Source organism: Hoplias malabaricus, chromosome 2 (assembly GCF_029633855.1).
Source record: "Hoplias malabaricus isolate fHopMal1 chromosome 2, fHopMal1.hap1, whole genome shotgun sequence".
NCBI classification, from domain to species: Eukaryota; Metazoa; Chordata; class Actinopteri; order Characiformes; family Erythrinidae; genus Hoplias; species Hoplias malabaricus.
In genome coordinates this window covers 34825011-34850693 of record NC_089801.1, presented here as the reverse complement: position 1 = coordinate 34850693, position 25683 = coordinate 34825011, and the positions used below count along the sequence as shown (strand labels likewise).

Here is a 25683-nt window from a genome sequence, read left to right as displayed (position 1 = left end):
TTTAAATAACTTTGGTGGTGTGATGCCAACTCCGTGGAGATGTGTGTAATGTGTGAATAAGACGTGACTGTAAATAGCCTTTTATAAAGTCCACACAAAGCTAAGATTCCATGAATCTAGAGTTTGTCCATTATGTGAATATTTTTGCCCATCCGCACCGCTCATTTGGTAAAATGCTCCTGATGCTTTTTAAGTCCAAAAATTAAAAATGGTTTTCACACAAAAAGTAGCATTAAGAAGGATTTAGCTAAGATATAATAGACACAGAAAAAGTCTGTACAGTGTCACTGAGGTCTTCAGTATTTAGGGAATTTTGACTAGCAATTTTTTTAGTGTGCCTTGTCTGTGGACCTTGTGGGACTGAAAAATCTGGACATTTCCTTATATTCGGTCTGTGTCCATTTTTGGTGTAAAACTAAACTGTAGGCTTCGTTTCTTTATTGTTAGGTTTATTCCTCAGAAATATTTTTCACTCGCCTTAGCAAATGGCTCTTAAGCAAACAGGACATTATTTATAGGCGGAGGTGGGCCACTTCTCCGACAGCTGCGATGAGATTGGCTCAGGCCAAATACTACGAGGTAAGTCTGGCCAATGGCAGGGCAAGATGTGTGCGCGGTGGGCGTGGCTTGGGACAGAGCGAGTGAGTGTGGCTGTTTAAAGCTGAGCGAGAGTGGAGTGAGATGAAGTGTGAGTTGTGAGGAAGCTAGGAGACCATGGCTGAGGGAGAAGGCTGCTACCAGTTTCTGTGTATCCTTGGCGGTGTCACCGCGCTGTTTTACCTGCTGAAGTGGTCGTGGAACTGCTGGAGAGGGTTAAAGGTGTACATACTCTCCCAAATCTGGCACACTGATGTCAGAAAATTCGGCCAGTGGGCAGGTAAGGCAGCCTCACCAGAGAGGAGAAATACTATTCAGAATCAACAGAGAGGGACAACACAACTTCAGTTGACCAGGAGTCCCCAGACTTTTTCATTGTGATTGAATGTAATATAGCTGTATTTCAAATAGTTCAATTTGGTTGCCCTACATGGTGCTTCGTTCAAAAAAGCAGCATTTAAACTGCAGTAGACTAAATATACAGATGTAAATGCTTAGGTCTCATTGACAAAACAGTGATCAGTCTGGTTTTCAGCATAGTTTCCATATACAGACTCGGGTATGAAGGATATTTGTTGAGGTTTTAAATATTTTTAGGGAAGGAAAGTGGCTCTTTAAATGGCTAGAATTTAATTGACACATCAATACAGCTAGTGTGTGTTAGTTTGTTCAAAGTCTGACTGTTTCTGCACATTTACCTGATAATTTAATAGCAGCATGTGCTAGATTCTTGTAATTAAATTGAGGGAGAATATCACCAAACTTTCAAAATTTCTTCACAATTCAGATGTCAAACCGTAAACACTGACAAGTGGAGTGCTTTAATATGAAAGGCTTTCTTCTGGAGAAATGTTCAGAATCAGAATTGTTCACAGTGTTGAGGATAGTAACCAGGCTTCTGAAGAGTTTAATGCCTCTAAAAGCTCCCTCACAGGAGGATATTATTAAATGGTTACAAATGCTCTACCTGATGCCAGGAGCAATCTGAGTTGTAAGATACTCTGCAACTAATAATTTCACCTGCACTCCATTTCTTTTTCCATTTTTCATCTGAAATTACATACCCAGATCAAGAGGCTATCTGCTCAGGCAGTGAATAAACTAGAGGCATTATCATTATTTATTTTTACAGAAAACCCTTCAAATTTGTAAAAGAAACCATTTAGAGGTCCTGAAATATATATGAAGTGGTCAAAAGCTTATGAAAACCACAAAAAATGTAGGCGTTTGTATTATTTTAGAAAAAAATGTCTAAAAAAAATATGAAGAGTTGATGAGTCCCATTACTTTTGTTCTTTTTAAACTTGTGTCTCCAGGGGTCTACTTTCATCAGGTAAAATTTGGAGTTGATACCTCCTACTGATTTGAAGTTATTCAAGATGGAGCAGACAGTGGACAGATGGCCTCTCCACGTGTCTCTTTAGACCCCAAGCTCTCCATAAGGAAAATTATTACTTTTACTGCAAAATACAGTGTAGACCTAATGTCAACATCTTAGTGTTTTTTCTTTTAGAAAGTTTACTTTCTATGAGAAACTAGTCTACTCTTCCTCACCAAGTGTCCATTTACCCCTCACCAACCAGTAAAAACCCTTAGTTATGGTGTGTTTTATTCTGATGTACTGGGTTTATTTCTGATGTTTACACTTGTTTCTCACCGAGTACAGTGTTCCTTTAAATGACTGACGTGTTAAAAGGTGAGAGCTGTACTCTGATTGGCTGTAGAGCAAGGCAACCTCCCCCACACCCCTGCTGCATTTAAATGGCCTCAGTGAGGGAAAGGCAGCTAATAAAAGAAATATAAGCTTTCAAAAGTGGCCTGTGGCTGCCAAATACTACCGTTTGAGTCTCTCTCGCGGTGTCTGGGTCTGTTAGGCGCTGAAAACGTATGAGCTCTGCTGCGTGTTTGTCCCGCCTCCTTGGGTGCACGTTGTCATAACTCTGCCCCTGATTGGTCTACAGACTTGATTGACATGTCGTTGGAAAGCTGAGCGCCTAAGCAGTAGGTGCTCCACGGGGATCATGTTTTAATTATTTTTTTGAAAATGTGTACTTTTTTTTTCTTTTTTTCGGGATTTTTTTCCGACCAGTACTCTTGACACAAACATGAGGATTACTCACGAACGGTTTGACGGAGAGACTCAGATTTAGACTCGTTTTGAAGGGGACAGCCGAAGGTAAGCGCTGCTGTGCTAACGGGGTGTGTGTGAGCCGCCTGTGGGCTCTTCAGCGTCGAGGAGCCGCGGTTTTGTCGTTAATGAAGGAAGAAACCTGGAGTTTGGAATATCTTATTTTTTTGGCTTTAATTCCTTAGTCCTACATTTTAGTGTATATCCTCATGATCCCGAGAGTCTGCCCGGTCCATTGGTGTATGATATATATATATATAAACATTGACTCAAATATGGCGCCGTGAAAATTTTGAATATCCGTACTGTCACTAATATTATTTCATAACACTTTCCTGGCAAGGTATATTTCGACCAAAAATACTTATTTATCGAGTGGGATTATATATAATATGAAATCAATGAAAAGCAGCGACTTTAAGCCTTAATTTGGCACCTTGACTGTGGACCTGTGGTATTTGAGATGTACTGACGGATACAACAGTGAGGGGTTTATATTTTCCGCCTGCGTCCAAAGTGAGAAAAGGTTAAAAGTAATGGTCTTTAATTGTTTTTTAACCACGTGCCGACAAGCTCTTAAATCAACCAAAGGGTTAATCATTCAGTGAGAATCCTGACCAGTCCTGTATAATAACCTGTATAATACATTGAATCATTTTGTGGTTTTCTCATATCACTCACCTCTAGACCAAACATTCAGTGTCTTGTAAACAACAGTATTTACACCCCAGTAAATTTGCCCTTGTTTGCTAAGAGTATGACCCTGTTCACAGACGACAGTAACCCCTCTCTCCAGTGATCAAATGACCAGGCCATGGTTTTGAACTTCATTCATTCATTATCTGTAACAGCTTATCCAGTTCAGGGTCGCGGTGGGTCCAGAGCCTACCTGGAATCATTGGGCGCAAGGCGGGAATACACCCTGGAGGGGGCGCCAGTCCTTCACAGGGCAACACACACACACTCACACACACATTCACACACTTCTAATTTGTCAGTCCACATACCAATGTGTGTTTTTGTACTGTGGGAGAAAAATGGAGCACTTGGAGGAGACTCACACAGACACGGGGAGAACACACCAAACTCCTCACAGACAGTCAGTTCAGGGTCGTGAGTTCAGGAGTGGGCTTTAAACCCACAGCCTCCAGGACCGTGGAGCTGTGTGACTGCGACATTACCTGCTGCACCTCCTTGCCGCCCTGGTTATGAATTTAAGTACTGTAAAATTGACATTAGTGTCTCTACTAACTGTGATTAATGATGTTGTCAGTGATGCTTTATTGTTTGCACCGGTCCTTATCACTGATGATCAGATCACTCCTGAAAATAACCCATACGACCAGTACAAGCACATTACACACACCAGGCTTCCAGAGGCTGCTATCTCTATTTTCAGTTATGAGGACACTGCAGTTAGTAAAGAGTCATTGAGCTAAGCATTTCAAACATCTTTCCACAGTGGTCACTGGGGCGACGTCGGGGATTGGTCGAGCCTACGCCCTGGAGGTCAGTTGTGCCCTTAGCTCTCATTCCCATATGTATCATACATTGTTTATACTGTCCCTGGTTGTAACATTTTTTGTTTGCTTGTCTGTGTCTGTGTGTTAGCTGGCAAAACGAGGCCTGGATATTGTTTTGATTAGTCGTTCAGAGAAGAAGCTCAGCAATGTTGCCAACGAAATAGGTGAGTCTTGACATGACGTGACATCATGATTTATAGTTATTCATTATGTAAATGGATCGTTTCAGTTGTAAAGTATGTTGCTTTTAAATAACAGCAGCTTTTAATCCTTCTCTAAACACAAGGAAAAGATTTTGAGCTTGTCTTACAAGCTTTAAAACACATGGACTATGTCAGGTTTCACCCAGTAATTTTGTAATGTATATTGTAATGTGTTCTCTGCAGAAGATTTATTCTTACTGTGACATAGAAAATCAAAATGTGTATCTGTGCTGTAGAATCACAGTATGGACGAAAGACGCGGATCATTCAGGTCGATTTCACTGAAGGACCGTCCATCTACCCAGCCATCGCACAGCAACTCGCAGACCTGGAAGTCGGCATTCTGGGTAATACACTGAGCTGCCATCGGAGAAAGAGACACCTCTGTGATTACTAATATATTGTGTTTTTAAAAGCGTTAATTATTCAGCAGTCCTCTGTTCAGAGACAGACCCCAAATAAATATGTAGATATAAAGTGGCCAGTCCCTGAACTTCTCTTTAGAATGGCATTACATATAAACAGTGATTTGGCTCCAGACAAACTGAATAGTTTTTGCACGGCAAACCAGCTCATTTTCTTCATAGTCATATTTTATTCATTCATTGTTTGTTCTCATTACAAGTTACACATTCCATTTGATTAACTTTATCATTCTCTGACCTCTGACTCTCTTTCTCTCTCTCTCTCTCTCTCTCTCTCACTCGCTCTCTGTCTTCCCCCCACAGTGAATAACGTTGGTATGAATTATGCCTCAATGTTTATGCATTTTTTGGACATTCCTGACCCAGAACAGGTACAGTGGCATGACTCCTGTGTTCCTATGTATGTGGGTATGTGGATGTGTACATGCATGTTTGTGTGTGTAAATGAAGACACTGTTCTTTGTTTATCTTTGTCTTCTGTATTCAGAAAATTACTGAAGTGATCAACTGCAACATCCTGTCCGTCACGCAGGTATAAATAAATGTGTTGCTTGTTTTTTTTTTTAAACTGAGATTGATTGTGTGATGAAAAAGATGATAATGATGTAGTTTTGTCATTCTTTAGATGAGCAGACTGATTCTTCCACAGATGATTAAAAGGTACACACTGAACTTTATTTTAAATATATCTGATCTGCATTACATTGGGACAGCTGGTGATAATATATGTGTGTGTGTGTGTTTGTAGGGGTAAAGGGCTTATCATCAACATGTCTTCAGAAGCTGCTTCTCAGCCACAGCCCATGCTCGCGGTGTACTCAGCTACAAAGGTAGCACACTCCTTGCTATTAGTATTAGTACTAGCAATAATATTGTTAATGACTATGTTACTGTTATTATAGAAAATTGTTCAAAGTTTACAATCTCTTTCTTTTGTGTGTGGTATATATGAATCCATAATTCTCTTTTCTTCTCTCTTGTAGATATTTGTGACATATTTCTCTCGCTGTCTGCATGCAGAATACAGTTCTCATGGAATCATTGTTCAGGTGAAGTATAAGTTATGATTCAGCACATTGTTAGTTAATGGAGCAACGCATTGCAGTATGTTTTCACCAACGTGAAGCAAACATTATTCATGAAACTGTATGTGCATCATCTTTGTAATTATTTTTATAAACTCACGAGATGAAGAATGATAGTACTTTACAGTCCCTGATTAAAGCAGTTAATTCTCCACAGAGATGGTGCCCTACGTGAGGCAGCCATATTTAGAGTCCCTCATGTTTCCAGGCCTCTGTGTGAGAGTATAATGGCCTTTTTATTTTATAATGTTTGACTGTTTGTGGAGTAAGAATTTTTTTTCTCCCCTTCTCTCTCTCTCTCTCTCTCTCTCTCTCTCTCAGTGTGTGGCTCCATTTGTAGTAAGCACTAATATGACCCATAATATAGAGGTGAATCCTCTGGTGAAAAGTGCTGATTCATTTGCAAGAGAAGCTCTCAACACAGTGGAATACAGCACACATACTAGCGGCTGTCTCTCACATGCACTACAGGTATGGGCACACACACACAGTGCAAGTCTGAATTACAGAATTCTGGGGATACAGTTCTCCTGTAATGCCCTTGAAATGTCCAGTGAACACAGTACATCAATAATTCTAGTTGGCAGCACTGGCCCTTGTTCTAGCAGCATCTGAGCTCAAGGGGAGTTTGGACTCTAACTTATTTGTACTAGCTAAGATACACATTCTGTTTGAACACTCGAGTTGCTCTGTATAATACTGTAAATGTAAGTGTAATTCAGCTCAGTGTGGACCAAATTGCATCAAACACATTTGTTACAGTTTTAACAAATAACAATGCATATAAACCATCTATCTATATAAACTATCATCTGCTGCATGTAAAACTATAGAAAGGCTTGTTACTTAACATGAGTAACAAAACCACCCACTGCGTCATTAGCTCTTCACAGGGGTCATCAGGTAGGCACCTCCCCACGTCAGTGTTTTGCTGAATTAAGCCCACAACACCTCCAGAAGACTCAACAGTGAAGTCTGGCGTCCCAATACCACACTCCTCAAAGCTAGCTTTACAGTCCTACCTTACCCTTGTGTATCAACAACTGTAAATCCACACTGGCCTCCCTGGTGACTAGGGCTGTACCTAGCCCCACTGGCACCGTTAATGCATGCTCAGTTCCACCAGTTCCATGTGGTCTTTACGTGCTGCATCACCAACCACCACAACAGCACCTCTGCAGTGCCACTAGTCTGTGAAATATATTACCATACATCTCATATCAAATGGTTTATATTGAAACAGTGGACTGCAAATTACTTTTGCATGGAACATGGATACATTCAGTCATTCATTATCTTTAAGCGCTTATCCAGTTCAGGGTCGTGGTGGGTCTAGATCCTACCTGGAATCATTGGGCACAAAGCGGGAATACACCCTGGAGAGGGGCGCCAGTCGGAATATGCATTATGCTCCCTCTTGTAGTGCAAGCACAGGTAAACTACCCTCCTTCCCTGACTATGTTTCTATTCCTTTTTCCCCAACAGCACATCGCACTGTCCATCTTTTTCCCATCCTGGCTGCGTCTCTCTTCATTCTGCATACATCACATGAAGAATTACGCTCAGGGCATGTCTCATATAAAGGAGAGAATGTCACATGCCCACAGCAAAGAGGAGTGACTGACACACACACACACACACACACACCAGAATGACCGCCAGACTTCTCTCACTGTACACTGTAAAATACATTCTTATTAAAGGATGCACTCCTTTAAAGGATGTGCTTGTCTCAGTGCCTAGTACACTGTAGGTATTACCTTGCTCCCGATCTCCTACATAGGCAGCTGTGTATCTACATACACAATCCTTTAGACATTTGAGTTGGGGTCTGAGACAAGCCCATAGTGAATAGTTATAACACATTCAATACATTAGGATTAGTCTTGGATAAGGGAATAATTTATACCTGGAAATGTGTTAAGACAGGTCTCTGGCTTAGTCAGGGTCTGGAAAACTGCCTCAATATTGTATTTTTATATTGGCTTTTAAAATACTGTCATTTCAGAATGCATGCATTATGCAAATGAGCTTCTTTTAAATTTTTAAGCAATTCATTTTAATTATTTATTTAATTTAATTTTGAATTTTAATGTATTGTAAAGTGTGTATATCATGCAGGAATATGATTCCCCTACATGATATTCTATACTGTGCACATTGTTAGCATTTTCCCTCATTTTGCTTTCTGCAGCTGGGAAGGAAATAGCACTTTTGGAGAAGTCAGTTCAAGTTTTCAAGCAACTCCTCCACAGGCATTTTAGAAAGACACTAAAACATATATAGGACTCAGTAAAAATACAGGAAAGATCGGGACTGTTTGTTTATTGCATACATTCGCTACTGTATAATGAACTTTGAAAATACAACAGAATTATTTTTACATATTTGTTGGACTATTTACAATAAAACACTGCAATTTATATTAAAGTTATTATTATAATAAAATACATGACACCAATCTCTCTGATTTTGTACAGTGATTGAGTAAAATGCAGTGTGCTGAAAGAAGCAGTTTGAAGCATCTTCATGTTTCTTGTCAAAACAATGCCACACCTCTTACTTTCTTCAGCAACAGAGCAAAGATCTGCTTCTCTGTTCGCTCCACAGGAATGCTCAGCTTGGTGCTTCTCTTTGTTTTTTAAAAAAACATTTTCCTTTCCCCAAAGTTTAATTGTCAATAAAGTTTGGGAATTGGCATTAAAAGGGACACACTCTACCACTTTTCCACCGTGGACCACAGTTAAGGGTCTTAATGAAATGCGGCGTTCTCTCCCTGTCTCAACAGCCCTGTTCAGAACGGCTGATTTCAGTGCCTGGGCCTTTAAATATAAATGAGCCACTCACTGTTCACCCTGGCACGAGCACACAGCAAATATGAGCAGAAGCTCTTGCTTTTAGCAATTTTTGCTCAGTTCTCTTTCTTCTCTGTTATTCAGTGCTCTTATCTGACCTTGTCCTGACCTCACATAAACCCAGGTCAAGCACTGTGATTGAAGAGACTCAGACAAGGGAGTGGGACAGTTCTAAAGTGTCTACACTAGACGTCCAAATCAGTACATCTTGTTTACTCATCTTTCTAGATTTAGGCAGCCCACAAAAAAAAAGGTGGTGGCTTGGTGTGCTCCAACTACACAAGTTTCTCATAATATGTCCTATGCCCAAGTCTATGGCATTGCAGGTTTTTTTTAAGTCCATATGCTACTTACTGTGTATTGCACAAGATCATGTAACCTACAGCAGATAGAGCTTCCACTGAAAATGTTGCTGTACATCTTGTGCATATGCACTGAGACTCATATGCAGTCTCACCCCCTGCCCCTTAAAGACACCCATGCACACTATTTGTCAAAAAATGGAGACCACGCTGAGCAGATCCCACACAGGTGTAGGCACATTTAACAGAAACATAAACTCGAACCCAGAACGGAACAAAAAAAAAAAAAAAAAAACAACCTCCACAGATCTTTGTCAAACCCATGTCATGGTCAACAAAATCTCCAAAAAAAGCAACAGTAACATTCCTTAACAGATCCTTCTTTCAGAGAGTAAAGGAGTAGAACTGTCCTCATGACACACTGAGAAAATGAGGTATGAGAACACCATGTACCTGGAACGAAATTAGGTCAAATACCAGTGAGTGCTGTTCAGCCTTTACACAATCTTTCACAACAGGGCACAGATACCCGATACATTATTTACTACACAAATAAATACCCAATACAAACAGTGTCTCATAAGCAGGAGCGTATTTTTGGAGGATCACTTCCATGTTAAGTTCTGCGATTAAAACCAGAAAATAAGCATTGTTTTTCAATGTTTCCAGTTGAAGCTGTAACAAAACAGGTGCTCTATGGAAGCAAATAGGTCTCAACAGATTTTGATGAGATCGTCAATTAGTGTCTTCAATTAGCCTTTCAGATTTTTGAGACACTTAAAAAAATAAAGAGATAATATCCGCGAAAAGAAGCTAAACGTGTGGTTTTTCCACGGTATGGAACTTGTGTTCGTATTTCGCCACCTAGCGGCGACTGAATGCAACTAGTGCAGCGTTTAAGGTGGAACAGAAAATCCGAATAAGAAACTGGCGAATAAGTAGCCGACGTCAGCGTCGTGGTTGGATGTTGGTTCGATTGGAGATAAGATCGATTGCTCATCCTTTGTATCCCGGAAGTGTATCTCTATTTTTTTTTAACTCGTATTTTTAATCTGAGTTTCGTCTACCGAATTTGAGCAACTTCGAAATAGAATTTTTTATGTGAATTTATTAACCTTTAATAATAACAGTGAAAACGTGTTCTCAAAAATTCACGAGTTCAATTCCAGAGCAATTATATTCAGACGCATGATTGCGAAGCAAAATATTCAGAGGTGGAAATCTGAAGACTTAAATTCAAAAGCAGCAAAATTCAGATTCAGTGCTACAAATTCAAAGGTGGTAATATTTCAAAATCTGATGAGACAGATTTGCTTCCATAGCTCTGTAACAGAAGTCTTTAAATACAGACCTCGACTCCAGTTGGACTGCAGCTAAGCATTTCCTAAATCAGTGGTTTCCCCCCTCAACCAAACTATAACAAAATGACCATCATCTACTAATGACTACAAAACCCAGGACCGAACCTGGAGAAAATGTCAAGCTTTGAACATTTCTAGCTTATTGTATCATATTGTATTGTGTAAATGCATGGTCTGAGAATGCATTGTTGATAATAAAGCTCCACATAAAGTAATTAAGGAGTATTCTATAAAGCTGAATGGGAAGCTGAAAGCCTGTCTATAGATTAAAAACAGAATAAGTTACTCATTGGTGTGGAATATCCCTCTGACATAATTATCAATTGTGTACCTGCTAATTCTGAGGCTAGCCTTGCATATAAATACATACAGACTTACAGTCATTGCAAAAATATTCACACTGGAATAAAGAGCATGGAAGAAAAGTGGAAACTATGACTCAAAAACGGAAATATGTACATAAAGCCTATAAAGACTTTGTTGACAGAGATATTGAACACAGCAATCAAACTCTCCCGTTTAGCATCCTCACTTTTTCTTTTTGCTTGCTTTCAAATGTGACAGATGGAGCATAAAGGGGAATGTAACTGCTCTCCACACAGCGAACTGGTTCAAAGTTTGATTCCTTGCTCAGGCAGCAACACCATGCTACCACAATACGAGTTCTCGGGCAAACTTCCCAACACATAACTAACTAAATTTGTAACATGTAAAACACAACCTGTGCAGTACAATTTGGGTCCCTATTAGAACATGAAAAGAAAAATAAATACCTTTATTAAATATAGAAAAAATATAAATAAACCATCATAAGGCCATTTGCAAGAGGAAATAATTTACCCCCCGCAAGACATTTGTCCTGCTTTATGCCATTTGTACACGTTTCTCTTTGGAACAAGTTAAAAATAAAATAGATGAAGCGTGTAACATTCTCTAAAAGTCTTAAAATATCTTTTCAAATGCAATGACACTCGTGATTGAACACCACTTATCTGTATCAGGCTGATATCAGCAAAAAAGCTGTATATAATTACAAAGAACAATACAGTTAACAAAGTCCAATCCTTTAACAAATCTGTCCTGAAACAACACTCTCACACTAAGGGATGTGCTGTTGTTTTCTACCTTGGGGGCAGTAGTGAATCATTTCAACATGGTGCCCTACGTTTACAATCTCATCATAACTGAAATACTTGAATTAAAAAAAGCTCCTATCAGGATCAAGCACAATCTAAGGTTTCGATACAAGATTTTAAAAGAGAACATTTTGTATCGAGCCAATTGTATATATATATATTTTTTAGTTGAAGTCACTTTGGAAAGAAAGTTCTTATATTCAAATTAAGGCCCTGTTAATCACAGTGGAACAGTGATTAACAAACATACAATAAAACCATCATCTCCTTCTTTGGGTCAGGCTGTTTCTTTCAGTAGCATACGAACAAGAACACAAAACATCTTTGATGCAAAAACTAAATAGCACCATCTTGTGGAGAATTCTTAAACATGAGTGAGTATGAGTGGGTTAGTATGTGTAAATGTGAGAGAGTTGCAGCCAGTTCAGTGAGGTTCTTTCAGAAATAAAACAGTAAATTAAGAGAGTTCAGTGAGTAAACTGTTAAGCATGGCTGATGAGGTCTGTGCAACAAAATCACTTGAGGTGTCAGACATGGTGTTATCTTAAACAAATTGTGTGTTCCCTTGTAAGTGACTCGGACTTGAGATCAAGTTAAGTCTTCCCTTGTGCTAATAGTGGCAAAAGCTTACATTATTCAGACACTCATAGCTCCAGTTTGGCCAAACTCTTGACTTTAATCAGTGACTCACTCACACAGCAACACAATCAAAGCTCTGGACATGCATCACTGGGTCACTGATTGTGTGTGTGTTTGGAAGTGAGTCACTGATTATGTGTGCGTGTATAACAGCTATGCTCTCACACACACACACACACACACACTCAGAGCTCAGTGCATGTAACAGGGGTCAGTCCGTGAATCAGAAGTGTGGGGCCAAGCCCTTGAGTGACAGCGTCCAGCTGCGCCAGGTACTGCTGTGATTGGACGGAATTAGAGGGTGGGAGGGGCAGATAGAGGAAGCGCACAGCGGCAGAGGTGCTGTGTTCTTTCAGAAGTGAGTTCACTGCCGATAAGAATTCCTCCGAGGCAGAGGGGGGCGCTGTGGTGTCTGTACCTCGCAGCATCCGCACTACACGGTCCCAGGCCACTATCTTGATAGTGGCTCGAATCCTCAGCATCCCCAGAAGCTCTCTAAATCTCTCCTCTTTGGCCAACCAGCCTTGGTCTCCAGAGTCTGCCTCCACGCACAGGAAAATGCGTAGCCTCGCCCGGCGCCACCTGGCTGACATATTCAGAATGCAGGCCATCTGCAGGAGGAAAAGGCTGCACACATCTGCAAAGCTGCCACTGCCTTCTGCACTCAAAAGGTTGGATGGCCACACATCGATGGTCTCCATGTTGTCTACTGATATTCCAGACATTCCTATTCCTTTAACTTCAGGCAGTACCTGGAAGAAATAACGAGCCAAACACACGTTTTTGCCCATTTTGATGGCATCCGAAATGATGCCCACATATTCTTCCGGCTGAAGAGAGCGAGGGCTCTCCGTGTGACGGACAGGGGGGAAGTGAGCCTGCAGGGATGGGAGATCCACTCCAAAATTATCCCCCTCAGAACTGGAAAAGAAACCAGAGCCATCCATTGAACTGTCACAGAATGCAGGATCCTGCAGGAAGTAGTCCTCTGGGTAGCAGTTGTCATAGAAACCCAAGACCAGGGTGTTTGGCTTCATACCTCCTATTGGGGAGAGGAAGAGGGAGAAAGCATAGGTGAGAAGGGTTATATTAAACATGGAAACCATTCAGAGATTGTATTATTCATATTAATCCTTTAAAGAAAATTAAACAACAACAACAAAACCTGACATATTTTCCCCTTAGATCAATCATGATGTGGCTGGTGTCTGAGGTGTATTTCCTAAGCTTTGCACTGGAGATATATGGCTAATAGAAATAATAACCAATGGAAACCTATAGTTCAGCTATTAGCATTGAGGTGTTAGACAAATAAACAAGTATATTAACCTAATACAGTGTGACATATTGTCATCTGTACAATCTGATCAAAGCACAACATAAAAGCTAGAATCACAAGCATTAGTGAACTTCAAGACTTTAAGAATAGTTTCCCCTAATGTTGACACTATCACTTTGTTTTGTTTACTGGTGTTACTGTGGGGCAAACAGTTTGCAAGTGCACAAAGGCTTGTGGGAAGTGTAGTCTCACCAAGTCCAGTGATGCGTAGTAGGTGCTGAGTGCCCTGCCGGACCGAGGGAGAGAGAGTCAGGTCCACAAATGCCTTCACCCCCAACTTATCCACAAGACTTAACCAGAAATTATACTGCTGCTGAACAGGGTCTGACGGCAACATGTCTATTGGGGAAAGAAAAAAAAAAGTATCAAAATTTCTGCCATTTTATTTATCAAATACAGTGCTTTATAATGTTTTTAAAGACTTCAGTAAAATAATAAGACAGTATCTGTTATTTTCAGACTGACTACCAATTCTGCTATCCTCTAATCCTTCGTGAGTGCTCTTTTACTGACTACAAGAACACTGCTGACGGTAACAGAGGACTATTCTGACTCTTTTCAGTCGTGGAATTTTAAGGGCTTGCGTATTTAAAAGCATAGCCCTGACATTTTCAGTTATGTTAAGCCTTTAATTTAGGATTTTAAAAACTTTAAAGAAATGGTAAAATATCAAAATGCAAACCTCTTCACTTAGTTCTATGTTTGTGTATTAGTGTATATACAACACAAGACATTCTCATCAAGTATATACTGCCCTCTAGTGCTCACATTAAACAAAAATTGTTTATGTATTATTATTATTATTATTATTATTAAATACACCAAACAAACAAACAAACTCACTATTAACTAAGGGTGCAGTATACATCAATCCATCATAAATATCTGAATCTAAATCAAAATCTAATTAAATCAGTGATCAGTAGTATGCCTTTCTGCTCCACATTTACATATCAAAGATCAGAACCAGGCACCTGTGGGAATTCTATTCCTGTGGGAATTGGGGTCTAAATATATATAGCTCTTTAGTCTCCGTATACTTTACCAAGGTCTCCAAGCTGGACATGTCCCAGGACCAACAGTCCTCCCTTTTTCAGCTGGTTTATGAAGCTGATGAGCTGGCAGGAGGAGCGAGGGTTGGCCACCATCAGCAGCAGCTGGGGCCTCCAGAACTTCACATGATCCTTCCTCGAGTCCAGCATCAGCAGGTACTTGCGCACCTGCAGAATGGATTTACACCCAAAGGTAAGCTCACATTCAAGTTTAAGAGTATTCTTGACAGTGTCAATGACAATGGGAGCAATGGGAGCTTCTTGATCAAATTATGTAAATAATTATTAGCTCTTGTGTGTATTCAGGTATTTCTCTGAATGAATGAATGAGTGGGTGAATGATATATATATATATATATATATATATATATATATATATATATATATATATAAAATGTGTGTGTGTGTGTGTGTGTGTGTGTGTGTACATACCTGATGAAAGATGAGAGCTTGGCTGATGTAGCCCCAGCTACTCGTGGGGGATCTGTAGTGCAGGAAAAGCAGCAGCAGGAGGAGTGTCACGATGCTGGCCGAGGAGTAAACTGGATTTATCACAAACATCATTACTAGACAACTCAGCATCCCCAACAGACACGTGTGCCAGGAGAAGAGCTGGAATGTAGGTCTGAGAGAGAGAGAGACAGAGACAGAGAGAGAAATCACTACCTCACGGTGTTAATGAAGTGCCCCATGCTGTTGTGAATGCAGCAGTGCTGTACTCTACCTGAAGTTAGGAGCTGAAGCCCATTCCAGAGCCAGACAGGCCAAGTCTACTGCAGCATACGCCAGCAGATAAAACACAGTCACCAACCCGGCTATCACATTCAGCTGACCTGCAAACACTGTGCACTGACACACACACACACACAAGCTTATTAAACAGCATTTTTTAATGTGTATTTCCCCATCTTTTTCTTAAAACTGGACATTGCTAGCTTCACACACACACCTGCACCAGAATCCAGGTGAAGAGCACAGCAACCCAGGGGTTTCCTGATCTGGAGGTGACAGCAGCAGGTGCCAGGGGCAAACCTGATTACACACACACACACACACACACACACACACACACACACACACACACACACACACACACACACACACACACACACACACACTTTAGGCATGATTTCTATGTAAGAAAATCATTTACATAAAAATATTGGAATGAATTTTCTCTCTCTCACACACGCACACGCACGCACGCACCAAAAAGCTTGTCGATGGCGAGAGCGTGGAGGATGCGGGATGCTCCTATCATGGAACACATGGCCGCGGACAGAGACGCACAATAAACACCAATTATCACAAATGGAGGCCATATGTTTATCCGCTGAAGCACACCATAATCATTAATCAGCAACGACCTGAAAGAGAGAAAAGCGAGCAAAAGGAAAAGGAGAGAGAGGAAGAGGGAAAGATAAAAATAATTTATAGATGATACTCACTGTTCACTGTAATTTATTGTTCACTGTAGTCAAATAAAAATAACATAATCAACAAACAAATAAAGTGAAAGTGGGCAAACTCAAAGAAGTAATCAAAAAATACAAAACCAGTGACTGAAATGTTAATAACTACAGACTACTCTCTGACTTACCGGTCACAGGTGGAGCTGATCAAGAGGAAGAGGAGGATATAGACGATGAAGGTGTAGACTACAGCCATGATGGTGCCTTTGGGAATGGACACACTGGGGTTCTTCAGCTCACCTGGAGAAAACAATACTGACCACTGAGTGAGTAGTGCTAACCTGCAGTAAAAGCTAGATCACTGGGTTTACTATTGCAATCTTTACTAAAACGCAGTAAACACAAGTACATATTAAAAGGAACACCTACGATTGTGGGGAAACATTTCTCTCTGTTTGCTTACATTCAAAAGCTGTGTCTTTTAATGTGAAATGGTGTGTTTGAGAGAGGGAAAGACTGTAGTTTGTACATGGCTGAAGCTGAACTGTAAGTTAAGTTATTGTTATGTTCTGAGAGAGAGAGAGACTAGAATACTGGACTGAGTCAGTTTGTTTTTCGTTCATTTACAGACATTGGGGCTTTGTAAACACATTAGACTGGGTTTGTACAGGGAAACAAGTTGTTTTTGTGATTACAGTCATGAACGTCGTTTTTAAACAATACATTACAGTAAACAATAGCCATACTGTCAAAGCAGAACATAAAGCACCAGTAATAAACAATGATATATGGTCTGACCTTAGAAGTTTATAGAGCTACTGTAAACCTCACTGTACATTTATACATTTTTACTGAGCAATTTAGTCCTAACTATGTAAACATAGGGTAAAAAGGGGAAACCTAAAAGAGGAAGTCTGTGTGTGTGTGTGTGTGTGTGTGTGTGTTTATGTGTGTTTTTACATGTTTATACCTGACATATTCGCTCCTGCCATAATCCCAGTGCAGCTGGTGAACATCACAGCGAAGACAGTGGAGAATGACATCACCCTGTTCGTACTGTAGTCCAGAGAGTATCCCGCTAAAAAATAAAAGCAGAAAAAGTGAGAAACAGTGCCTTCCTCTCAACTCCATGGTGTCCACCACTGCAACAGCTGACCTTGCCTTTAATTTTCAGTCACTTGCTCATTTTCTGTAACTGCTTTATCCTGTTCAGGGTCATGTTGATCTTCCCTTCCATTAGGGGTCCTGATCCAATCTTAAGCATCGGTATCCAGGCAAATCAAAGCATTTCTCTACTGACTGGTATCTGCTTTATTAAAGAAGAACCATAGCCCGATCCTGTTGTAAATGCAGAGTGCTGTTGTAGTGTTTCTAGTTATACCACTGCACTGCTGCACTAAGTGAAATTCATACAAGCTGTTTATAAAGGCACCTTTTCTTAACGTTGATAAAAAATATTAAGCAACACTTTGGATGCAGACAAGTGCATTTCTTTATTTATTCTACGTTTTTTTCTGCAATGTACTTACAGTGTGCACTGTGCAAAAGTATCTTCTAGGAAAATACAAATAATTTGAGACTTGATATGAGAAATAGATAAAGAATATAGAAAAACTGGACATCCATTTAGAAAACTAAAACTGGACATCCCTGCGTTCCGTATTTGGGAACTTACTACATTTGAATCAAATCTTACTCGAAAAACGTAGTCATGCACAAGCATGAGTCAGGTCTCCCCATCGCATGATGCTGCGAGACATGTGACGAGCCATGAGGTTGTGTTATCGACAAATAGCCGCAGCCAGGGATTGAACATGTGATCAGGCAGTAAGGCTTAGACAGTAAGTTGCTGACTCACGTCTCAGGTTGCTGTTAAGAGTGCTGCTGTTAAAGCCCGTGTAGGTTCCGTTGCGAGAGATCGTTTGGTTGTTGTCCAGGATGTGTGTAAATGTGAAGACTTGCGGATGGACCAGCAGTGGGCTGATGAGGATGGAGAGAATGGCCACAGTCACCACCAGCAAGATGATGAAGGAGGCTTTAGCGTAGATATGAGCTCCGATCAGACACACCAACAGACACAGTAGAAGTAACAAAGAGGCGTACAGCACAGAGAACCAGTAACCCTGAGGAAGAACACGGATCCCCTGTGGAGCTCCTACCACTACAAAGGGAGAGAGAGAGGAGAAAAGATGTGCTATATATAAAAAAAGAGGAAATACAGGTGAAGAAACGACAGTGTTGTAATGGTTTCTGAAAAAGAAGATGTTACAAAAGGTGGTCATCAAGATCTTTCATGAATCAAGTAGCTGATTTGTCCACATGCATGTGGCAAATTTGTCTCAGGATTTAGTCTGACTCACGTGTGCCTAAAGAATTCATTTAATAAAGAAACCCTACACGAATCATTACAAGATCCGACTCATCACTCACCTGGATCCTGACCAAAGATGTCCAGGATTGCCTCCACAAGGCCGAGCACATAGACCCCGCAAGCACACACCTTAGCCAGGTAGAACATGAGGCCAATGCTGCCTCCAAACTCTGGACCCAAAGATCGACTGATCATGACTGATGTTTGCAGATTAAGGACAAAATTTAATACATTCATTCACTAAAACATCATTTTACACTGGCACCTGGTTCCTGAATGTTGTGAAAGATACAGTAAGCCCCTCCCCCCTCCACTGCCCCATTGGTTGAGATGGCACAGATTGACAGGATGGTCAAGGAGATGATGAAATAGGCCACGCCCAGCATGAGCAAACCCTGGAGGAGGCCAGCATGACCTACGACAAAACCTGTAAAACACAGTTATTAAAGTTAAAGTGATAGCTCCGTAGAAATAAACACATTTAGACAGATATGAACTAAACAGAAAGGTCAAAATAGAGGGGGAGGATTAGAGAAAACATCTTTCATCTACCTGTGCGGAGGAAGAGAACGATGCTGAACATGGAGAGGATGGTTGGCACCATGACCCCGAAAAAGGTGTTGAGAGTCCGGGGGTTGTTTCTGGAGCTCTCTGCTGCCCCTGAGGAGCTTCTCCTGGACTCCCCCTCATCTCCTGCCACGCGGAAGACTCCATGAGCCAGGAGAGGCCTACGCTCCCCTGCCATGGCCCAAAAACAACAGCTTCTGTTCTAATGACCTTCCTGATACCCTGAGGGGCTGTGGGAGCAGGATGGAAGACCGAACTTGTATTATAAATGTTATTAGATTTGCTGTTGACTGATTATATTTGGTATAGAGATACAGTAAGGCAGAGGCAAAAACAAGGCTAATGTATTTATTGAGACCCTTTGATACACAAAGTCAAAGTGTTTTACAAAAGAGTACCGAGAAATTACAGGAAAAGCTCCTAGTGAGAACTCAGGCAGCTTCATTTTGAATCAGCTGAAGCTGTTTAAATATCAAACAGAAGCTGTTTCTGATTTTTATTCATATGCAGTTGGCATGCCCTTATCTTCAGCCATTTGCCTAGTTTATATTGAAGCTGGCTTGGGAGGCAAGTTGGGGAAGAGGTGGGTGAAGGACGGTCTCTTCCCCAACATCCACAGACAGGGTGCCCTTGAGCAAGATCCAACTGCTTACCAGGTGCAATGTCTGCCCACCTCTTCAGGTGTGTGTGTGTGTGTTCTTACTTTTCCCAGTGCACTTGTGTGTATGTGTTCATTGTCACAGATTAAAGAGTAAAATCGGTTAAATCTGAGGCTCACTTCTGTTTTACATTGTGCAATAACCAAGGAAATACACTAATATTTATTTTATATGTAGCTTTATTATGTATCATATTTATTATATGACTTTATTATTACATTCTCAGCAATATATAATCACTTTTTAAAAGCTCATTATATACCCAGTTTACCAGAATAATGACAACAGCATAAAGCATTTTATAAAGAAACGCACAGCTGCTCACTAAAGAAGCATGAGGTAATTTTCAATATTGTGGAGCACAAAAACAGTGGCATAAATCAGGTGTTGACCACATGTAAAGCTTAACCTCAGAGACAAGAGTCTGAACAGTGCTACACTGAAAGAGAAGGGGCGTCTAAACATCTGTAGATTAACTTAGAGCCAAATTCGCCTGGAGTTTTAGTTGTTGACATAAGACAGATCTCCATTAGGTGCGAGACGTTTAAGACAAAGCAGGAACTGCCATCAAAACATGCCGTAACCTCAAATTAGCAGAGCTGGCATTTCTAGCAAGCTTATAATAAGATTATTACAAGCTTAAAACACCACAAAGTCCAACAATTAACTGCCATAATACTATAATATTTCTGGGTGGATTTAAAACATTTGCCAGGGCATCTAATAAGAAGGGCGGCTCGGCGCTTTTTAAACACTTTCAGCGCCAAAACAACAAAGACAATGCTGAACAGAAGACAGTAGGAAGTCACAACTCCAAAATGAATGAAGTCAAAACTAAGGCATAAAACCTTACCTTATAATCATCTAGGAAATGACTTTTGTATATGATAAACGATGACCGTCCTTCCTCAGCATCCCCCTTCGCACTCGTGGTTTGCCCCGCCGCCGCCGCCTGAAACTGTTTAGAAAAGTCACGAGACTTGGGCGAAACCATGTGACTCTGAAAATTGGGGGAGGGAGGAAGGCGGAGAAAGTTTTCAGGAAGAGGTTTGCTTGAACCCAGGCCAAAATAATACGGGTGGGCAATACAGTAAAAGGCGATGCAACGATACCAAGGCTAATATTAATGCTGATATTTTTCTCGTGGATAAAATTGATTTTACAGAGGAGGTTTAAACATTCAGATTTAAAGGGAATATTATATTAAATACATTTCAACCATGGGGCAAATTTTGTATAAAGAAAAAAAATCCTTAATTTTCCGTAGTCTTTTATCCAGTCCAGTGTAGCAGTCAGTCTGGAGCTTACCAGTGGCCTGAGTGTTTCTGTGGCTTTTCCACACGAACACGATTTGGCACAGAAAACTTGGCCAACGGGTCCGAAACAGCATGTTGGAACGCACCCTGAACATAGCACTAGTCCATTACAGGGCATCACACACACTCAACTGTGAACAAATTTCAACAGTCAATCCTCCTACCAGCATGTGCTGCAGGAAACCAGAGCACCAGGAGGAACCCCACACAGACACAGGTGGAACTCCTCAGAGACAGGCTCCAGAGGTGGGAGACTGAACCCAGGACCCCAAGAAATTCTCTATCTATTTATTGCCGCTGTCCAAATAAAAAAAAAACGTGTCTACATTTTTGTTGATTTTTCATTTACTACATCATTTGAACTCAGCAGCTATCCTTCATATCGTACATTTCATGATGAAGGGACCTATAGAAATGCTCCCTGGAATAAAATCTTTTAAAATGAACTTCTATTGAAAAGTAAGGTTTTTTCCTTCTCCTGTAAAAAAACTATTTTAGGAGATACATGTTTTTAATTGGACAGTGATGATATGCCTGTATATATGTTAATACAGTTTATATACATAGTGAACATGTAATCACAGCCTCTGTAATTCTGCGTTTAAAATATAGGCTTAAACCTTTAATAGTTTTTAATAATATTACTGTAAATGAATTACAAACTAATGCGTGAGTAAGCGTTGATGATTATTTTCTGCATTTCAGGACAAAAACAGCCCTGTGGTCAAAGAGGAATTGTTGGTTAAAAATCACACATTCTCACTTCCTCTTTACAAGGTAGCGTGCATCCATTGCCCAAAGCAAACTCAGACAGCAGTTATAAACAACTTTAATACTCACAGATCATGTACACATTTTCTGTCACCAACAAAGCAAAGCCAGCCAAAACATTTCAGCAGCTCACAAAGCATTTTAAAATACTTAAGACAGGGCCCGAAAAAAAAGGTGTTTTCTGCTTGAAAATTTGTTATACTTTATAAATAGATTAAGCTGAAACACTAGGCCATGTTTTCCATAATGAAGGCAACAGCATTTGTTTGATGCACACATAAAAAAACCTCATACAAAACCACACTGATCCTTTCTTATTTAAAGGAGATCTATTTCGTTTGTGTGTAGAGTTTGAGACAGAGACAACATTTATTTATTTTCCTGTCAACACTGCCATTATGTAAAAGTTACTCTATTTTTCCAGTGATGCAAAACATGTAAACAGGAAATTACAAAAAAAAGCTTCAGATGGTAAATGTATAGTCATCTTCAATGTTGAACGTGTCCATCATTTCCTTCCTTTTTGAAAGCCTCCCTTTTAGTTTTTCAACTGCTTTTTTTTTTACACACCTCCAAAACTCAGTCTTAGAATTTTGCTGCATTTCCTACATCTCAAAATAAAAATAATGTCAAACAAAACACGTAATGCTGAGTAGTGGGCTCTGGGGCTGCAAGTCCATTATCTGAAGTCCATTCTTTTTCTTTCACTGGTGTGACAATTGTCTTTGTTTATTACCATATTTGTTTTTTGTTTTTTTTAAAGTAAGGGCTTTTTGAAAGATCCACATCTTTTCAGAGCAATACTTCTGAGTTGTCTTCTCACAGCAGAAGACAAGAACTTTTCTGAAACCTAAAGCAAGATCTGTGTGAAAGCAACACTACCTGCATCCAGATGGTTGCACGCAAGTGGAGCATCTGATCTCCTGACAAATAACTTATAATTAATGTCTGTTATATGAAAGAACAGCCGTCTTTGTGCAGTAGTTTATTCAGGTCTGAAATTTCTGCCGTGTATCAGCTAAAGCATAGAATATAGCTTTGAATACTGCTCAAAAACATTCCCTTCTGTTATCAGCCGGAGGTTGGTTCAAACTGTACAGTCAGAAAAGTTGAAAAACAGGCACTCTTCTTGTAAAAAAAAAACTTGTTCCGCTCTCCTTAAAAACTCAACTCAAACAGAGTCCTGGGAATTCAGATGTGGCCAGACGTAGGACTGCCCAGTGGGGAGAAGCGAGAGTGTGGTGTGGGGGGCCGTGTTGGCCAAGTTAGCGGCCCCACCAGAGGGTGAGTGTTTGAGGCGGTGCTTTTTGAGCTGCCCGAGCTCACGGAAACAGCAGCCACAGAGAGCGCAGCGGTACGGCCTCTCGCCCGTGTGGATGCGCTGGTGCTTGTGGAGGCTGTCCAAGTGCCGAAAGCGTTTCTCACAGTAGCGGCACGGGTACGGACGCTCACCGGTATGGATGCGCTGGTGAGTCTTCAGGCAGTAGAATCGTCGAAACCCACGTCCACACACGTTGCAGCGGTGCACTTTGTCCGCGCTGTCCCTCGCTGCTGGACTTGGGAATGTGACATCACCCTCTATGGGTGGCATCAAACCCAGCAAGGCTTCACCCTCGCTAATCTGGGGCTGACTGGGTGTAGCAGTCACTGTCAGTAGGGATGAGGATGCTGCTGCCAGGTCTGTAACCTGAGGCTCTGAAGACTGAGGCTCAGGATCTTCTTCAATTTTCACAGCACTCTGTTTGACCTCATTGCCGTCCATCACCTGGATGAGTCCCAGCTCTGTGACGTTGCCCGCAGGAGCGCCGGCCATCTCGAACTCAAACTTGCCAGTGTCGCATGGGTCTTCGAGTGCTTTGGAGGATGAGCCTGCCACCTCCTGCTCCTCTGGAACTCTCCCAAAGTCTTGTACTCCACTGGCAGAGGCCTTGTAATCTACAGAGGGAAGTTAAAGGCATATAGAATATCATGAATTTCCTACCCTCTTCCAAAAGTTACACAGTGTAGATTCTGTTGTGATGAGCAGATTAGCAATAACAGAATCTATTCTCTATACATGAAGCAACAAATGATTTTGAAGCTGTAATTTTAATGGTATAAATATTTCCTAAAGTTTCTTTAATTCAGTGTTGAAACAGCCAGTGTAAAATCAACAAAATAAATGGTACATACACTCACTCTTCTCAGCAACACCGTCCTCCGTAATGTAAAACTCTTCCACCTCTCTCTCCACCATCACTGGCTCCGTGTCTGATGCAACATGAGCGTTGGTGCTCTCTGTCCCCGCCACTGTCCGCCTGGCTCTGCCGCGGGGCCCATCTTTCTGCACCGTAGGGAGACAGAGTCCGACGCTTGGTGCTGCTTTGGACCCAGGTCCAGCCCCAGGTCCAGCTCCTGGGCTACGCGGCGAGGCGTTCCTTAGGGCTCTCCCGCGCTGAAGGGCTCCGTCACTCCCCACAGGGGCTTCCCGATGGTCAAGCAGCAGACATTGCCTAATGTTCTTCTCGGCGGCGGCCATGTAGTACCGCACAGCGCGGAGCTCGGCCTCACTGGCCTGCAGCCGCTCCCGCAGGCTGCGGTTCTCTCTGCGGGACTCGGCCCGCCCCGCGTCCCGTGCCGCCGCCAGCCGTGCGCTCAGGAGCCGCGCTGCCTCACGGAGAACCGCGTCCACCGCGCCGCGCACCGCCTGCTCCACCGCCGAGGAGAGCTCGAACTGCAGCAGGGACGCGCTCATTCCCTCCGCCGCCATGGAGCTTTCTCAGGGTTGTTTTTTTCTGTTAAAGAACAAATAACGTTAATGCTTAGGTTTTAGGGCCCTTGCAATTTGAAGTAGAACCGAGACTTCAAATTAGATACAGGAGATTAGGAAACGACTTTAAATTCAGAGTTAGTTCTCTGTCGGGTGATCTTTTACTGAATGCTGGAACTACTGCACTATTTAAGGTGGAACGGAGAACTCGAATAATATTTAAACGGTTACCTTAAGTTCCTTTCTGCTTGCTCTCTGCTGGTTTGTGCTGCAAGCGGATGATGGTTTTACCTTAAACCTTTTAGCATTAAATGCTACTCCATTTAATGAGGAAGAGAAAACTAGAAAAGACAATGACAAGAAGCCCCCTCTGGCTGTCCCAGTGTTTTTAAGGGGTTAACGTAAGCCTCCTACTGCTCTCGGTAGTCTCTTTCATAGTTTTGATCCAGTTTATGAGCTGAAATTTACAGACAGTTAGCTATTGTTAAAAACGCCAGTTTTAGAAGCTTAAAATTGACCTTAAATGTGTTCATAAATGTAGAAGTAAACACAACAGATGTGACTCTCGCTCTGTAAGCGTTCAGCAGAGTCGCACAACGATGATGTGAGGGAATTATGGGAAATGCAGTTTTTGTGCCTGTATAGTTATAAATTAATTATTACAATTCGTTATTCATTATTACATTAAAAAAAATCCTTTAGCAGTATGGAATGAGCAAACAAACAATTCTTCTGGAAAAAACAAAAACGTTTGTACAAGACATAACAGTGATGTGGAGAATTATGGGAAATGTAGTTTTTCCCTTTGACTAAATAAATACATACACACATATACATTTTTGTTTAGACGTATTAAATGAACAAACAATAGTGGTTAAATGAACCGAAAAAAATATTAACAGTAATATCAGAAGATTATAGGAAATGTATTTCTTGCTTCCGAGCAACTAATGCTACCACAACTGTTACAACTAATAAAACACTTCTACTACTAATGAATACACTTGGATTAAATAAGGTAATGATATTGCCATTTGCATTGACAATGATACTGAACTGAAAAGGTAGTTCAGTCTTGTTTCTACAATACAGTGCTAAATGGATGTAACAATACATAAACCTTCCATTTTCTCCCTTCTTTCATATGTTTGTTTGTTTTATTTATTTATTTATTTATTTATTTATTTGGGCGG

At 41.0% G+C, this 25683-nt stretch overlaps 3 protein-coding genes across 4 annotated transcripts; 1 reads left to right on the top strand and 2 right to left on the bottom strand.

The window, feature by feature from the left end:
• The first annotated feature begins 698 nt into the window (after positions 1-698).
• On the top strand, positions 699-10524 carry hsd20b2 (hydroxysteroid (20-beta) dehydrogenase 2). Its single transcript, XM_066658853.1, has 11 exons — positions 699-877; positions 4188-4234; positions 4337-4412; positions 4688-4798; positions 5180-5247; positions 5364-5408; positions 5502-5536; positions 5625-5706; positions 5860-5925; positions 6283-6432; positions 7447-10524. The coding sequence occupies exons 1-11, from the start codon at positions 715-717 to the stop codon at positions 7579-7581; spliced, it is 978 nt and encodes a 325-aa protein (XP_066514950.1). The 5' UTR covers positions 699-714; the 3' UTR covers positions 7582-10524.
• A 58-nt stretch (positions 10525-10582) lies between these two features.
• On the bottom strand, positions 10583-20648 carry slc12a9 (solute carrier family 12 member 9). Its single transcript, XM_066658810.1, has 14 exons — positions 20508-20648; positions 18981-19225; positions 18721-18855; positions 18488-18625; positions 17916-18218; positions 17028-17135; positions 16246-16357; positions 15855-16012; positions 15595-15677; positions 15370-15494; positions 15078-15270; positions 14639-14813; positions 13786-13932; positions 10583-13296 (listed from the first exon to the last, which is right to left on the bottom strand). Exons 2-14 carry the CDS (start codon positions 19171-19173, stop codon positions 12440-12442), a joined length of 2727 nt encoding a protein of 908 aa, XP_066514907.1. The 5' UTR covers positions 19174-19225; positions 20508-20648; the 3' UTR covers positions 10583-12439.
• A 1141-nt stretch (positions 20649-21789) lies between these two features.
• Positions 21790-25186, bottom strand: LOC136682246 (uncharacterized). Of its 2 annotated transcripts, none has more exons than XM_066658819.1 (3): positions 24722-25186; positions 23920-24515; positions 21790-23676 (listed from the first exon to the last, which is right to left on the bottom strand). In XM_066658819.1, exons 2-3 carry the CDS (start codon positions 24488-24490, stop codon positions 22913-22915), a joined length of 1335 nt encoding a protein of 444 aa, XP_066514916.1. In that variant the 5' UTR covers positions 24491-24515; positions 24722-25186; the 3' UTR covers positions 21790-22912. The 2 variants fall into 2 exon arrangements, with proteins under 2 accessions (XP_066514916.1, XP_066514915.1); XM_066658818.1 differs by having other exon boundaries at positions 23914-24515; positions 24722-25183.
• Between the last annotated feature and the right edge of the window lie 497 nt (positions 25187-25683).